General features: G+C 40.6%; 1 protein-coding gene across 2 annotated transcripts; it reads left to right on the plus strand.

The window, feature by feature from the left end:
- Positions 1-13,392: 13,392 nt before the first annotated feature.
- Positions 13,393-17,399, plus strand: LOC117479828 (E3 ubiquitin-protein ligase TRIM21-like). 2 transcript variants are annotated; one of them, XM_034126918.1, is made up of 2 exons: positions 13,393-13,534; positions 15,534-17,399. In XM_034126918.1, exon 2 carries the CDS (start codon positions 15,543-15,545, stop codon positions 17,184-17,186), a length of 1,644 nt encoding a protein of 547 aa, XP_033982809.1. In that variant the 5' UTR covers positions 13,393-13,534; positions 15,534-15,542; the 3' UTR covers positions 17,187-17,399. The 2 variants fall into 2 exon arrangements, with proteins under 2 accessions (XP_033982809.1, XP_033982810.1); XM_034126919.1 differs by having other exon boundaries at positions 13,452-13,534; positions 15,541-17,399.
- Positions 17,400-17,605: the final 206 nt, after the last annotated feature.

The raw sequence follows: 17,605 nt of genomic DNA on the forward strand, positions 1-17,605 counted from the left end.
TTCAGCACCTTGGATTTTTCTGACGGTTACTGGCAGGTGGAAATGGCTGAGGAGGACCGCGAAAAGACAGCATTCACCACTGGCCAGGGCCTATACCAGTTCAAATCCATGCCTATGGGTCTAACCAATGCACCCGCTACCTTCCAGAGGGTTATGGAGCTGGTGTTAAGGGGGCTGCCATGGCACATCTGCATGGTGTATCTTGACGATATACTAATTTACAGTAGTTCGTTTGAGGCCCACATGTCTGCTTTGGAGGAGGTCTTCATTCGGATTGGGGCAGCTGGGCTTAGATTGAACGCCAGGAAGTGCCATCTTGCCCGTGATCATGTGGTATTCCTTGGTCACGTCGTCTCCGCCGGGGGGCTTCGTCCTGACCCCCGTAACACAGATAAGGTGAAGACTTGGCCAGTTCCACGGTCCGCTACAGAGGTGCGTGCTTTTCTGGGTCTCTGCTCTTATTATAGGAGGTTTGTGAGGAGTTTTGCCCAGCGTGCTGCCCCCCTCAACCATCTGACAGGGAAGGATGTCCCTTTTCAGTGGACGGCGGATTGCCAGGGGGCATTTGAGTTTTTGCGGGATGGTCTTTGTGCCGAACCTATCATGTGTCACCCGGACTTCACCAAGAGTTTCGTGCTGGGTACAGATGCTTCGCAGATTGCTGTGGGGGCTGTGCTGTCACAAGAAGTGGATGGCCTGGAGAGAGTGGTGGCCTACGCTAGTCGCTCCCTCACAGCAGCTGAACGGCGTTGGTCCACCTACGACAGGGAGCTGTGGGCGATAGTGTGGGCAGTGCGTAATTTCAGGCATTACTTGGGTCTTCTCCCCTTCACAATTATCACAGATCATCAACCTTTGTTGGGTCTGCGACGACTTCAGGTTGACAATGACAGGACGGGGCGTCGTAGCCGTTGGGCTCTGGAGCTGGACCCATACGACTGGATGATTGTGCACAAGAGTGGGGCCAAACACACAAATGCAGATGCCCTTTCACGCAGGCCTGACACCACTGAAGCTTTGGAGAACTCAGGCAGTCTCGATGCCACATCCGCTCCCTTGAGTACAATTCTCCCTGGCGCTGGGGACAGTGGTCCTAGTGATGTGTGTGCTGTGGGCACTCCTGCCACGGCCCAAGCCCAGGGACCGATTTCAGGACCTCCTTCTCCTGACTCAGGGTCTTCAGTGGACCAGACCCTAATCTTCACTCTGTCACATGATGGCTCCGGTATTAGGGAGCTCCAGCAAAAGGATGCAGACATCGGACAAGTTTTGGCCTGGCTGGAGCATGGCCAACGGCCCCCTAGATGGAGGTTAAAAGATGCTAGTCGGGGTGTGAAGAGACTTTGGCATGAGTTTCCCCGGCTGACTTTTGTGGAGGGACTTTTATGTAGAGTTGTTTGGCTGTCTGAGGCAGGGCAGTCTACTCAGGTTGTTGTTCCTGCTGTCTTAGTTCCAGAGGTCCTGGGACACTTGCATGGTGCTCCACTGACTGCTCACCTGGCGTATGATCGCGTTTTGGCACGCGCAAGAAGTGTGTGCTATTGGGCCTCCATGCACAGTGACATTCGTTCGTGGTGTGACCAATGTTATGCCTGTCAGAGAAGGAAGTCCCCGGTGCCTAAACACCATGCCCCCATGAGAACTTCACATGCAGTTAGACCTTTCCAGCGGGTGGCGGCTGACATACTGGAGTTGCCGGTCACATCAAAAGGCAACCGGTATGTGTTGGTTGTTGAGGACTATTTCACAAAATTTGTAAATCTGTATGCCATCCCCGATCAAAAAGCCCCGACGGTCGCGGAGTGTCTCTTCCAGAACTACATCTTGGAGCATGGGGTAATGGAAACTCTGCACACTGATATGGGCAGACAGTTCGAATCAGATGTTGTGAGGCATTTGTGCGGCGTGTTAGGTGTGAAGAAGACGCACACCACGCCTTACAATCCGAAGTCTGATGGCATGGTAGAGAGGTTTAATAGGACACTTATCGATCAGTTGGCGAAATCTCTTCTATCATGTGAGGGGGAGTGGGACTCTTTTCTGTCACAGGTCGCATTTGCGTACAATACCAGTGTACATTCCAGCACAGGCTTCACGCCATATTTTCTCACGCATGGCAGGGAGGCCAGGACTCCTGTGGATGTGTTACTGGGTCCAAAGCGGGATGATCTGGTGCAGGGTCCCCGGGAAGACTTTGCTGGTTCCCTTCTCAGACGCTTGGACACGGCGTTTGATCAGACAAGGGATAACAATTTTGCTGCAAGCAGCAAACAGAAGTCGTACTATGACGCCAGAGTGAGGCACGACCCGTATGAAGTCGGGGATTTGGTGTGGTTAAATGATCCCACTGAGAGCCGCCGTAAACTGGCTCCCCACTGGAAGGGGCCTTATCTGGTGCAGAGGCGAATGGATAGGGGTGATGAAGTGGGGGTCACGTACCAACTAAGTAGCCCGTTTGGGGATGAAGCCTCTCTCCAAACTGTCCATTACGACAGACTACGGCGATACAACCTGCCGGTAGCTTTTCCCTTGGAGGGACCATCAAGGTCTCTCTTACACCTTTCTCAGCCTCTTCCGTTGCAAGATGCAGTCTCCCCACAGAGCTCTGGACGCTTGAGGTTTTCCGATGGGGAAAGTGGCTGTGATCTTGGGCCGGGTTCTGGGGCTGGTGATTCCCCTGAGCTCGAACAAGCCGCACCGACGGTGTCCCGGGCTGGGAGGTTAGCGCGGCCTCCTGTCCGATTTTTGGACTTTGTTATGGGCTGAATGACTGGTGGTTACGTGCTTGTGTGATTATTTTCTCCTGTGTATTCTATGCTGCATAATTGGTTTTTTTCATGTTTCGAGTGTGCAGGACAGGGGAATAAGTTATGTCATACCTAGTTTGATGTTTTATTTGGGCTGTGGATGTGTTTTGTTTGTCATTGTTTTTATTCAAAGATTTTTTTTTCGAATGTACGTCATGCCTGCATGTATTATTCTGCGGGGTAGTGTGTGGTTTGTTATGTTTTTGGGGTTTTTCGTGGTTGTATTGTTTTTTTATGTTTTGTTGTGTTTTCACCATGTGTGTGGAAATGGGGACATTTCTTTCAGTAAGGGGGGACGCATGTAAGCATTGGGTTGAGAGGTCATGTGTTGTGAGCATGCGCAGTCGGGGCTAGAGTGGTGTGTGACATGTGTGTGACTCGACGTTAATAAACGGAGGCATCTGTGACGCTCCAAAAAGTACTAAGTTCCTGAGTTCTTGTTACACAGAAGTATTCTTGAAGCCTTAACACCTCGGACGTTACACTATGAAGGCTAACCTAAATACGGTGCTTTTCTACAGATGACCTTATCTGTACTGGTAAGGTAAAACTAGGCCGATTAATAAGATGTGAAGTGCTTTGTAACTTTGACCCGCTTGACTGAATACACAAAAAACAATGAAGAAAGAGTTTCCTCTGGGCTGCTTCGCTGCCAGCTGCTCCGGGACCCGAAAGTGGCAGAGCCTGTACTTCAACATCAATGCATACGAATGTGCTCGATATATGCTGTATTGAACCAATAAACTAACACAAACTAACTGTATCACTATAACATGATGATGATGGTGATGAAGAATGCATCTAACGTTCCGCTGTTCATTATAATACAAAAACAGAGTATTAAACAAGCCATCATGCTCTTACTTTGAAATCATGCGGAAATGTTGTCATCAGCAGGCCATCACGTGGTTTCCGAAAACAACCGAGTGACACGAGTATATTTTTTGCCGAGACCGGCGGAAAGTATGTCTCAAAATTCCGTGTGTGTAAAAAGACGATCCACAAGCAGAGATTTGAGATCCACAAGCAGAGATTTGAGATCCGCAAGCGCATTTTTGGTTGACAAATACAAAATGGATTCACAAATGCCTGATCGAAAGTTGTCAATGTTAAAGAGATATTCACAGATCTTTTTTTTATTTGTGAAAATATTTAGCGTATTTGCAGATCCGTTTTACATTTGCAAATTTATTTGTGAGTTTGCAAATCTTTTAAATGCATTTGTGGATGGTGTTTTACATTTACAAATCACATATTTACACACAAATTATTTTTCTGTTCACACAAATAATTATGAGACATATCTATGCCCATAGCTTTCTACCTATCTTTGACATTTCTTTTCTAGCTTATAATAATGATAATAGTAATTTATTAATATCATTTTAGAGCACACATTTGAAATCGACGATCGGGCTTGATATCCTATGGTTAAATTAAAATCAGTAGGCGAGGCTGTAATTTCGCCAGCTGCGAGGCAGAGTTTTAACATGCCAAAAAGCTGCTGTGTCGTTTATTGCACCTCAAACACCTCAAACTTCCTCTAAGGACAGCAGAAGAGCTCTGTGGCTTCAGGCTTGATCGCCGTTCAAATGACAGCGTTGGTTTCCCCAAAAGTGGGTGGGGCTGTGACGTAGATTTTACTCTCATCTATTATTCAAAACCATTCTATTTAATCCAAACGTAAATTACATGCCAGTGTTTTATCTTTTTATTAAGCGATTTGTTTATGTTGTTTAACTCATAGATATATATAAACATATGTTTTTATATATATCTATGGTTTTTTTTTTTTTTTTTTTTTTTATTGAACATTTTTTTAAACATACAAAAGCTCGGTGAGGATATCATCAACTTATCAACATAAGTTCAAGACATTCATTCACAATAAGACAAAAAAACATAACTAATACATCCAGTAATAGCCAGGGGGAAAGAAAAAAGCATAAAGGCACAAAAACATTTAAGAGGCATTAAGCTTACTTAAAATAATAACCATTTGGAAATGTCATTGCAAATCTTTATAGACAGGTTACAAGATTGTATTTTTCTAAGGGACAGAAAAAAGGACTTGAACTCATTTATGAAACAGGGAAAGGAGGGCTTGCCTCCTCTCCATTTACTACAATGTAAATGGTATTTACCCAAAATAATAATTATATTTACCAAATCAGAAATGGGAGAGTCCAAATTATCAATATAATATAAAATGTGATATATTTTGAAGGCCGGAATATTTGTTAATTTAAGTAACAACCAATCTCTCACATTCGACCAAAACAATTCAGAAAAGGGGCAAGAGAAAAATAAATGTTCCAACGATTCATCAGATAAATTACAAAAGGAACATGGTTCCACTTCAAATTTAAATCTTGAATTTAAAAAAGTAGAAACCGGGTAGATTTTATGAACAATTTTAAAATGAGTTTCTTTTGCTTTAGGGGAAATAGGCCATTTTATAAAATCAGATAGAGCTTTTTCCATTACAGATAAAGTGTCTAAATCGGTCACTTGAGGAAATAAGCCTATATCGCCAATAATTTCCAAATTAGGTAAAACTGATACAACATTTGAGTACAGTAAAGTATTATGAATCATTCCAATAAGTGGTACAGGAATTGCTTTACAGATTTTGTTATAATCTTTAGCAGTACACTATATTGTATTTCGTTGAAAAGGCCAAAAAATCTAGCAGTTTACCATTGCAATCTAGTAAATCTCTAACAAACAAAATACCCCTCTCATGCCAATCACTCCTAAACAAGGATTTTCTGTTTATGATAATCACTCTATTGTTCCATAACGTAGATCCATGAGGAGAAAAATTGTGGGTAAATATCATCTTCCAATAATGAAGTATCTGCTTATGAAAATTTGACAATTTGGTCGGAATCTTATTAACCTCAAAATCACATTTTAAAAGAAAATCAAACCCTCCTAGACGTTTAAATATGGCCTTTGGAATATGGAACCACATGGATTCTGGCTGGGACAAAAAGGCTTTCAACCATTTTATTTTAATTGTTCCAATCATCGATTCAAAGTCTAAAGCTTTAATTCCGCCTTTATCATATTCTTTAACAAGCTGTGACTTTTTAATGTAGTGAGTTTTATTTCTCCACAAGAATTGGAAAATAATTGAGTTGGCTTTTTTTATATTAGCCGAAGAGACAAAACATGAGTGGCATGGATAAATAAGTTTAGATATACCTTCTGCTTTAGTAAGAAGAACTCTGCCAAAAATAGTAAGATCTCTAGTTAACCAACGACTGAGAGATTTCTTCATATCTGTGATACGGTTACAAATATTAAGATCTTCTCTCCTGATATAATTTTTAGATAATGTTATTCCCAAATATTTCACCTCAGGTACCACTCTAATAGAGTCAATAGTGGAATCATCACATGAATGGATAGGGAGTAATTCACATTTTGAAAGATTAAGAGATAACCCTGATGCTTTTGAAAAAATTGAAATTGTGTTAAGAGTTTCCTTTACCATGGATTTATTCTTTAGGAAAATGGATGTGTCATCCGCAAATTGACTAATTTTGAACTCTTTGTCAAAGAGGGTAATGCCTAATATTTTGTGATTCTTTATAATAAGCGTTGTTAATACTTGGGTGGTCAGAATAAATAATTTGGGGGAAATAGGACAACCCTGTCGAATACCACGTAAAACCTTAAACCTAGGGCTCATTCCAGGGTTCAAAGATACAGAACTATAAATGTCCGAGTAGAGCATCCTAATTATGTTGCAGAAATGTTCACCAAAACCCAGAAATGTCAGAGTTTCCATTAAAAAGGAATGTTCAACAGTATCAAAAGCCTTGTAAAAATCCAGAAATAGTACGAGACCTTCAGTATCAATAAACTCCTGGTAATCAAGCATATCCAATATCAGTCTGGTATGGTTATGAATACTTCTGCCCTTTATAAAGGCTGATTGACATTCATCTATTAGTTGATTCAGACCCGAGTTTAACCTGTTAGCATAAACATGTGCTAAAAGTTTGTAATCATTACATAACAGGGTAATAGGTCTCCAATTATCCAACAAAAGATTATTTTTATTTGGTTTTGGAATTAAGGTAATAAGGCCATGTTTCATGGTTGGCGAAAGGTTTCCTGCTGAAATGCAATCTGTGAACGCCTTATAAAGCATTTCTCGCACATCTGACCAAAAACATTTATAAAACTCTATGGTTAAACCATCCAGCCCTGGTGATTTGCCACCAGACATTTGCAGTAATGCACTATCTAATTCTTCAATTTTTAGTCCATCGTCCATATACTGTTTAAAAGAATAATCTATTGTCTTTTTGAATTCTGTAATTTTACTAAAAAAGTTATCACAATTTTCTTTAGAAAACTTTGAGTTATATAAATTGCTATAAAAAAGTCTAATTTCTTCATTTATCTGGTCTTGATTTTCAATAGTGACATCATTAATAATCAGTTTTTGGATTTTCTTTTTCACTTGTCTTTGCTTTTCAAGATTGAAGAAATAAGAAGTGTTTTTCTCTCCTTGCTCAATCCATCGGGCTCTCCAACGAATAAAAGCTCCCTTTGCTTTTTCCAAATACATGTTGTCTAATTGAGTTTGTAAATTGTTCAGTTGAATTTGCTCATCCAATGATAACTCAGCTTTAAGGCATAAATTATTAATTGCACTTGTCATCTCTTGTTGTTTTTGTTTCTTTAATCTAGAAGAGTATTTACAGGATTTTATCGCAATCTGTCTCACACTAAATTTAAACCATTCCCATTTACTGAGAGATGACATATCCAAAGCCAGAGTTTCTTTTATCAGTTGTTTGATCTCTCTACAAAAATCTGCATTCTCCAAAAGACTATTATTGAATTTCCATATAGGGTTAAGATTGGGACTGAAGTTGCATAGTACAAAGAGATGACACAGTGATCCGTCAGAGGTGATGCTGAAATGTCACACTTTGAGACATTATTAGTTAAACTAGTAGAGATTAACCAATAATCGAGCCTAGAGCACTGACCATTGTTAGAAGAGTTAAACCAGGTATATTGTGATTTTGAGGGATTATTTATTCTCCAAACATCAGTTAAATTAAGTTTAGAGGCCAAGTGAATAATAGAATCATTAAAATTATGACATTGTCCCCTTAAAGGAAGACGATCTAACCACTCATCAGGAACTACATTAAAATCCCCTCCGATTATAATCTTATCAGTCATATAAAGTGCTTTCCATTCCTCTAATTTTTGGCACAAGATTGAAAGAAAATTATTGTTTTGAATCATTCTGTTATACCCATAAACACACACCAGTATGTAATTAGACCCATTCACATCAGTCACAACCATTAGCCAATGACCGTTTGTATCACTCCTGTGGTCAATTATATTTCCAGGTAACCTGTTAAATAAAATCATCACTCCAGCCGAATGTGTTGTTCCATGGCTGAAAAAAATGTTGTCTCCCCATTGTACTTTCCAGAACTTAGTGTCTGCCTCTGCAGAATGAGTTTCTTGCAGAAAAACACAATTTGCTTTTTGTTCCTTACAAAAAAGAAAAATTGCCTTACGTTTCACATTGTTTTTTAGCCCCCTAGCATTTAAGGATATGAAAGATAACATTGAAAGAGCAAAGATAGAATCTTTAAGAAAATGCGCAAAGGAATGTTATATCGATGCGCAGGAGTGAGTAACGTAGCCCTTAACAAACATATTTAGTGCAATAGCTCACAACATTTTGAATATAACCTGAGACAAGTCCAATCAAACACTCAAACTGAGAACTTCAGCATACCTACTGAGGACAGAAAACCTGCTCCCTGTCCTTCCAGTTAATTACTGCGGTGTTTTTCACTTTATTCCGGGTCCACTCTTTTGTTGTCAATCAGCGCGAAGCCTTCCTTCAAAAAGGCTCTCTTCCCCTTTCTCCTGGCTTCTTGAACCAGTGGCCACAGCTTGGAGCGAGCCTCCCGGTCCTCCTTGGAGAAATCCTCTTTGAAACGAATGTGCATCTCGCTGCAGACTCTCGCATCTTTGGACTTTTTCCAGATCTCGTCACGGTCCTCATCCCGAACTGAATGATGATTGACCGCGGTGTGTTGTTGGAAGTAGCTGCATTACCCTTCATACCCAGCCGATGGACAGTGTCCACTGAGTCACGCAGCTTCTCCACAGACAGCGGAACAACTCTTGTGAGTATCCCGATCACAGCTTCTCTTGTGTTTTCTCCTTCTTTTTCAGGCAGACCATTCATCCTCAGATTCCACCTCCGTTTGTAGCGGGCTTGCTCCTCGCCAGACTTACGTAGTAAAGTGTTATCTTTTAGAAGATCATCAAACTTTTTCTGAAGAGCAGAAATGTCTTTCTTATTTTCTTTAGCTGCTTCAGTGTTTGCTTCAATGCGTTTTTCAAACTTTCTTAACAGCTCTGTCTGTTCATCCATTTTTCCGGATAAGACTTGAATTGCCTGGAGAATGGTGCTGTTGCTATCCTCTGCCATTTGTGTTTCGCCGTGAACCTTCGATTTCTTTGGATTCGGTCCTTTAGTTGGTGTGTGGTCCCGATTTATTTTGTGTCCCTTAGAGTTGTCTGCTTCCATGTCCTCAATATCCGAGTCGTCACACGCCTCACGGAGAACTTTTAAGTTGTAATCGTGGTCGGTCATGCTAGCAGGCACTTTATGTCAAAAGTGTTGGTAACTGGAGAATTAAAGTAAAATGTGACTATTTAAGCTTCTATAATAACTTAAAGTGTATCATGAATAAGCTATTGCCTGTCAGTTTTACAGTCAAGGACTAAAATCTAAACTTTTTCTACGAGCCTGCAACGTTGTTACTTCTCACTCCGCCATCTTCCCGCGGATCATATCTATGGTTTAACTGGGAATGTTTTCACATTGAACCGGAAGTACGTCACTTCACTTTGTCTTCTTCGTCCCTTTTACGTTCCAGACAATGCATGGCTCAGCGTAACAGACTGAACAGCGACCCCAGGTGTGTCTACATTGGAATTACATCTTCATTACTGAAGGAAAAATACTTTACCTTGTGTTTGTTAACTGGGTTTTTAATGCAGTTGGCTTTTCTTAATGGTTACAATATTGCTATGAGTTACAGTATATATCTGAAGCAAATTATGTTTCTGAAGATGTGTAGTCAATTCCACCCTTCAATGTAGCATAAATGTGAACTCTCATTACAGGAACAATACCGGAAACAGACGTAGGAAAGATCCTCAGCTCGCTGATTGGATGTTTTAGCCGCAATGCACGTTGGGAGATGGTGTTTATGCGATGTGAAATCCGAAAACATTAAAAAAAAAAATAATAATACTTTATTCTGAGTGTTCTTGCTTTTCTCTTTGAAAGTCATCACATAACGGCATTGTAATACACGGTTCGGCTGCATTAAATATTACACATCTGCCATAGTTCTTTATTTATAGAGCCCTGATGAGAAGACTTCTGGACTGAAGTTCTGGAAGAACTGCCGCCGAAACTGAATACGTGACGTGGATCATAAATATATCAACAATTAAACAACATCTTACATTTCTTTTCACAAAATACGTCTCCTTGCAGTATCAATACTAATACGGCTGACTTTTATATTTGATCCAATTGGTAGATAGGTTATATTTACACCATAACGGTGCACAGCTGATAGAAAAGGACTTGTAGTTTTTAAAGATATTACTGATTTTCTTTGAATATAAGAATGTAAATACTGAGTTGAGAGAATAGTCAGGGGATTTGGGTGATGGGAGACACATCTATGGAATCACAATTTCAATAGCTTACCATTAAATGACGGATATACCTTTCTGTCTGTGATGTTTTACAAATCAGATATTAATGTGTAGAAGTAAACATGAGAAATAATATAGCAATATCCTGTACAATTATGTAAAAACATGAATAAAACTACACATCTTCAGATGTTATACATACATAAGTGTCCTACACTAATAATACAAAGTTATTATTAGTATACTGTGTGTACCTTGTGTGCACCGCCTAGTGGTTAAAGCACGTTATTGAATCATTTTTGTTGAATAATGTTATTTTTGTTGAATAATGTTATTTGATGAATAAAATATTAAGAGTACATACTTTCATAGGGGGAAAGTAGAAGGTCAATGATAGAAATATAGAATATAAAAAATCAAGAAGATACTGTAAGTGATCTCTACAATAAAACAGTTTAGTGCCTGATGTACAAAGATATTAATATGAGGATGTGCAAAACAGACAAACTAATTAACCTTTATTAACACATTAAAGAATACTTTAGGTTTTCTTTCAAATAAGAAAAAAGCTTTGGGGGTATCTATCTACAGATAAATATTAAGCCTGACAAAGTACTTAGCGTCTAATATATTGCTTTCCTGCAATGTTAACTGTGTTGAAGCACTTATTTTAACTGATATTATATATATATTAATTATACTCTTATGTATGTAGATAGTATAAGACATGTGCAGAATTTGAGTTTAATGGTGGAGGAATACACACATATTGATAGATGTCTTGTAATGCACTGTTGAGAAACCTGTGACCCAAGTTTTTCATTAATTGCATAACTTCAACATCGTGGTGTATATGATATGTCAATAAACCTTAGAAAATCTTGAAAGGGATGTGCAAAATAGCTATTATATACAGTTTTTAATTAACTATTAGTAGAGAATAACGAGTAATGAATATACTTTATAGAGATCTGCAGATAAATGTTTAGTCTTCTCAAGCACCAACTAATATCTCTCCTGATTGTTGGCACTTGACAATCACCTTTCCCTGAATTTTACTCAGGTGTAACTAAAGTCTGCTTTAAGGGTTGTTTATATTTCACATCATTAATCAGAATCTGCAAAGTAACTAAAATAAATGTAGTGGAGTAAAAATACCAGGTTAACCTCTGAATTGTAGTGGAGTAGAATTCCAAAGTAACAATGAGCTGGCATGTGGGTATATATTAATGCTTCCCATTATGGACACAAGCGATTTTCACCCATTTATTAATTACATGTTTTACATTTGTACACACCAATTTGTTTCCTATCCCCTAAACCTCCAGGGCTGTACACAGTTTAATACTGTCAACTTCTAATTTTGGGAAAAACGAAAACGTCTTTTAAAACTACAATTCCCAGTAGAGACGCTATAGAACATGTTGCGAAACACAATAGCCAGCATGTGTAGTTCTGGGGGGGCGTTCGAGTCCAGTTTTGGAAAGTCTGCCGTGGTTTCGTTCCATTTCGAAGAGCTGTTTGGCACTCGGCGTAACCTTGGCGCACTGCCACTCCAACATCCAATCCCAGAGCTTGAAGATTAATCACGGGGTTTGTCAACAGGACTGTAGTCCCAAACGATAGCTGGGGATTATGGGTAGTGTAGTGTCTTCGGCCATCCTAAACTCTGATTATTTTTTCGGATTTCATATCGCATTAACACCATATCCCGACGTGCATTGCGGCTAAAACATCCAATCAGCGAGCTGATGATCTTTCCTACGTCACTTTACAGCCCTGCTCACTTTTGGGGAAACCAGCTGTCATTTGAACGGCGATCAAGCCTGAAGCCACAGAGCTCTTCTGTTGTATACAGTCCTTTCTTCTTAGAGGAAGTACAGAAACACGTAACTCTGGATTTGTTTTAATGTTTGAGGTGCAATAAACGACACAGCAGCTTTTTGGCATGTTAAAACTATTATTTTCTGCCTCGCAGCTGGCGAAATTACAGCCTCGCCTACTGATTTTAATTTAACCATAGGATATCAAGCCCGATCGTCGATTTCAAATGTGTGCTCTAAAATGATATTAATAAATTACTATTATCATTATTATAAGCTAGAAAATAAATGTCAAAGATAGGTAGAAAGCAAACGTATTTAAGATATGTTCAGAACAAACGTAACGTGGGACAAAATACGTTTCTTGTTAAACGTAATTGAGAATGCTGTATGAAACGACTACAAACAATATTGTGATTATTAACCATTAACCAGCATAATAACGGATTTGGTCAACTGAAAAGTCAGCCGCCAGCCAGCGCGAAAATAAGTTTGCTCTAAAATGATATTAATAAATTACTATTATCATTATTATAAGCTAGAAAAGAAATGGCAAATATAGGTAGAAAGCAAACGTATTTAAGATACGTTCATAACAAACGTCATGTGGGAGAAAATAGGTTTCTAGAAGATATGTAGAAAATAAACGTATTTAAGATATGTTCATAACAAACGTAACGTGGAAGGAAATACGTTTCTTGCGAAACGTATTTGAGAATGCAGTTTAGTTTTGTGGGAACGTAATTTCTAGGAGACAGGGTTGTGTGGGAATGTAGAGGGACTGTAAAGGGAGCGCTGTAGCCCATTTATCAAAACACACAGAATGCTCCTTATTATCTTTCTCTGACCTCTTTTCTCATGTCTGTTTGTAATTGTTTTTGTCTGGTTTGCTGTTTACTTCAAGCAAAGAAGAAGAATAGACTCAAAGTAAACCTCTTGTTACAAAGCTGAGTTAATGTCCTCCCCAGAGAGTGACACACCCTCACTCACAGAGCTACACTGAGAGGAAGAGCACTGAAACAGGAGAGCTTCAACTTCACAGAAACGAAAGTGAAACTTAGTGAGAGCAGAGCTGCGGTCCAGACAGCGTCTCTGTTTCTCTGAAGAAACAACTGAATCCAGCAGCTTCTTCTCGACAACACAGCAGAACCTCTGCAAACACTGGTGAGTACTACAGAGACACAACGACTCACTAAACACGAGACAAAGAACAGGAACAGCAGTTAGCCCAGGCGTGCTAACGGCTAACTAGCCTAGCTCAGATTGTTTGGGAGGTCTCTTTTTGTGTAGTCTGTAAAGGCACGACATTTACATTGTACAACTTATTTAACTGTTATACACTTTGTTCAGCAGCCGTTAACTTATAACCCTTTCTTTCTCAACTTCTCTGTAGTTACTGCTGTCTGTCTTTGTAAAGCAGTGTTTTGTCAAAGTATCATATAATCATTCATCATCAGAGACATAACGACTCACTAAATACTTAGTCAAAGTTGGATTAAAATCAGAATCTGACTGTATTATATCCATTTCACCATATCAATAATATTATACTATAGAAATGTGTCAGTTAGGTTAATAGCAACAGCCAAAAATACAATGTAAACTTTAAACGGCCTTTATACAGCTGATAACGTTTACTGTTTTTTAACAACTATTAACTTCAGTGATGCTCAGCAAGGAGGTCTCACTCCTCTGTCAAATATGGCAAAATCCCCCAAAATGAATAAAGCTTACACATTGTGTTTTTTTAGAGTTTAAACTAAATGCTGCTATGATTTTCCACATTTTATTTATAATAATAAGTGACTTTTCTGAAAAAAAAATGTTTTTGGTTGTTTGTTCTACGTCTACACCAGGGGTCGGCAACCTTTTTTATATGAAGTGCCATGACATTATTATCAGCGTGCCGACGATCGTGAATTATCAATGGGGGGGGGGGGGGTGAGGAGCTCGACACTCGTGAACTGTCAACAGGAGGGCGGGGGGAGCCTCGCTGTGGGGAAGCAGTGTGTGGACCTGTCAGCGCAACTTACATGATGCCGAATTTAACAAACAAATTTAAATAATTGGTTTAAACGGCATAATAATAAGGACGATCGTCCGTTCTGTGATTCTCCAGAACACACATGTTGATATTAGGGTCATGCAGAGTAAGATGAGATCGCTGTCCCTTTAAGAGAGAGAGAGAGAGAGGGGTGTGGCGTGTGCATGTGTGTGTGTGTATGGTCGAGCGAGAGTGAGCGAGCGGCTGTATGTTTCTGGAAGTGAAACGAGGCAGCAGATAAACAGAGGTCTGTGATGTATTTTGTGAAACAGAAGAACAACTAAATAAATGCAACGGCCTCCCCAGAAGAGCTCGCCTCTCTCCAGTCCTTTCAGCTAAAGTGGGTTATTGAACCTGAAGCTTGTTGCTTCTGCCCTCCTCGACTACGGTCTGGGAGCCGACAGGAAAGTTCAACACACAGATGGCCAGTCCGCCCCTTTGTAGCATATTATTTCGATGAGAGATGAGCAGGTCGCCACTGGGCTTTCAACTAAAGACACAGCCACGCAAAAACTGCGGCTTTTGTAAAGCTCCTTATGGGTACTGCAATTTGTGAAGTGCTTTCCTCTGTGGTGAAACGATCAGCCCTGCACCACGGAGGAAAGCGGCAGAAAGTCGCCTGGAGTTAAAGAGAGCGGGGCTGCGTTGCGTGCATGGCTTCCTTCTGCAGGTAACGGGGAGACGCGCCCTAGCGGCGGTCTCGTTCAGGATCCGAAAATACAATTTAAATATTTTTGCACACTTATTCCACTTATTCCTAGTGTGCCACTGGTTACGGTGCCGCATGCCACCATTGGCACGCAGCACCGTAACCAGTGGCCAGGAGTTGCCGACCCCTGGTCTACACCATCTGAACTGCATATTTGAGCCATCTTTAACCCCCTGGTAGATAGAGCTGATTCATGCTGATTCCTGCTAATAACTTAACTTTTGCTAATTGTTCAAATTGCCTGAAAAGTTAGCATCCTTCAGTCTCTATGTGCTGGGGACCTTTACTATACATTTCTAACATAAAACGTTGTGCTTGTTAACATTTTCACGTTCGTATTAGGACTCAAATAGCATGGCAAATAGACAATATGTCATTAAGTTGTGTTTCTTCACACGTTTTGTCCTCAGATTGTAGACATGTCTGCTGCCAGCAGTCTGCTGACTGAAGATCAGTTTCTGTGCTCCATCTGTCTGGATGTGTTCACTGATCCGGTCAACACACCATGTGGACACAACTTCTGTAAAGCCTGCATCTCTGAACACTGGGATAGAAATATCCCGAGTCAGTGTCCCAACTGCAAAGAGGTATTCAACATAAAGCCTGAGCTGCAGGTCAACACTTTCATCTCTGAGATGGCTGCTCAGTTCAGACAGTCAGCTCAACAGAAAGCCAGCAGCAGCAGCTCAGAGCAACACGTCTTCAAACCAGGAGAAGTTCCCTGTGACGTCTGCACTGGAACCAGACTGAAGGCCCTGAAGTCCTGCCTGGTGTGTCTGGAGTCCTACTGTGAGACTCACCTGGAGCCTCACCTGACAAGAGCAGGCCTGAAGAAACATCAGCTGATCGACCCTGTGGAGAACCTGGAAAGCAGGATGTGTGTGAAGCACGATAAACTGCTGGAGCTGTTCTGTAAGACCGACCAGGTGTGTGTCTGCATGCTCTGCACCTATTCAGACCACAAGACACATGATGTTGTTCCTCTGAAAGAAGAATATGAAGGAAAGAAGGCTGAGCTGGGGAAGACAGACGCTGAAATTCAGAAGATGATCCAGAAGAGACGACTGAAGATTCAGGAGATGAATCGCTCAGTGGAGCTCAGTAAGGAAGGAGCAGACAGAGAGATAGCAGATGGTGTTCAGGTCTTCACCGCTCTGAAGGAGTCTGCTGAGAGAAGCCAGGCCGAGCTCATCGACACGATCACAGAGAAGCAGAGAGAGACAGAGGAACAGGCTGAAGGCTTCATCAAAGAGCTGGAACAGGAAATCTCTGAGCTGAAGAAGAGAAGCTCTGAGGTGGAGCAGCTCTCACGCTCTGAAGACCAGCTCCACCTCCTCCAAAGCTTCACGTCCCTGAGCGCTGCTCCACCCACCAAGAACTGGACAGAAGTCAGGGTCCGTCCACCTTCATATGAGGGGACTGTGGTGAGAGCTGTGACTCAGCTGGAGGAGACGCTCAGTAAACAGATGAAGAAGCTGCTTGAGGTCAAGCTGAAGAGGGTCCAGCAGTATGAGGTGGAGGTGACTCTTGATCCTGATACAGCACATCCCAAACTCATCCTGTCTGATGATGGAAAACAAGTTACACATGGTGATGTGAAGAAGAATCTCCCAGGCAATCCAGAGAGATTTAATTATTCTCACTCTGTTTTAGCAAAGCAGAGTTTCTCTTCAGGAAGATTTTATTACGAGGTTCAGGTTAAAGGGAAGACTGACTGGGGTCTAGGAGTGGCCAGAGAGTCGATCAACAGGAAGGGAAAGATCTCACTGTCTCCTCAGAATGGTTACTGGGTGATAGGGTTGAGGAATGAAAATGAGTACAAAGCTCGTGCTGGTTTTCGAGTCCGTCTCTCTCTGAAGTCTCAGCCTGAGAAGGTGGGGGTGTTTGTGGATTTTGAGGAGGGTCTGGTCTCCTTTTATGATGTTGATGCTGCAGCTCTGATCTACTCCTTCACTGGCTGCTGCTTCAAAGAGAAACTCTACCTATACTTTTGTCCCTATCCCAACTATGATGGTAAAAACTCTGCCCCTCTGATAATCTCTCCTGTCAATCACACCGAGTAGAACAACCATTTGATTTTCTACAGAAAGAGAATCTATCACTAAATGTAATAAATATATTCAACGGGGGAAGTACATTGTAAACATTGTTATTTTTTCAGAATCTGATCAGAGATGTTTTACCTTGATGATACAAATAAACACCTAAAATACTGATGAGTATGTTCTAATGTAATCTACTTAATTCTACGGATTGCACTACCTGCTGTCATGACTCACAATGATCAGAAAACAATTTACTAAAAAATTAATATTTGCCACTTCTTACAATTTCTGGGTGAAATAAAATGTTTATATTTGATAAAGTTGTATGTTCAAAACGTGTTTCATACTAGCTTAAATAACTAGTGGAAGTAATGCACTCCTTTTTCATTAGTAAAATACTGTATATATACATGTTTCTTTTTAAATGATGGGTGTTT

This window comes from Trematomus bernacchii, unplaced genomic scaffold, assembly GCF_902827165.1.
Source record: "Trematomus bernacchii unplaced genomic scaffold, fTreBer1.1, whole genome shotgun sequence".
Classification (NCBI taxonomy): Eukaryota; Metazoa; Chordata; class Actinopteri; order Perciformes; family Nototheniidae; genus Trematomus; species Trematomus bernacchii.

What these genes read in the sequence shown, in the direction of transcription:
- LOC117479828 (XM_034126918.1), top strand. Translation starts at nt 15,543, where the DNA reads ATGTCTGCTGCCAGCAGTCTGCTGACTGAAGATCAGTTTCTGTGCTCC.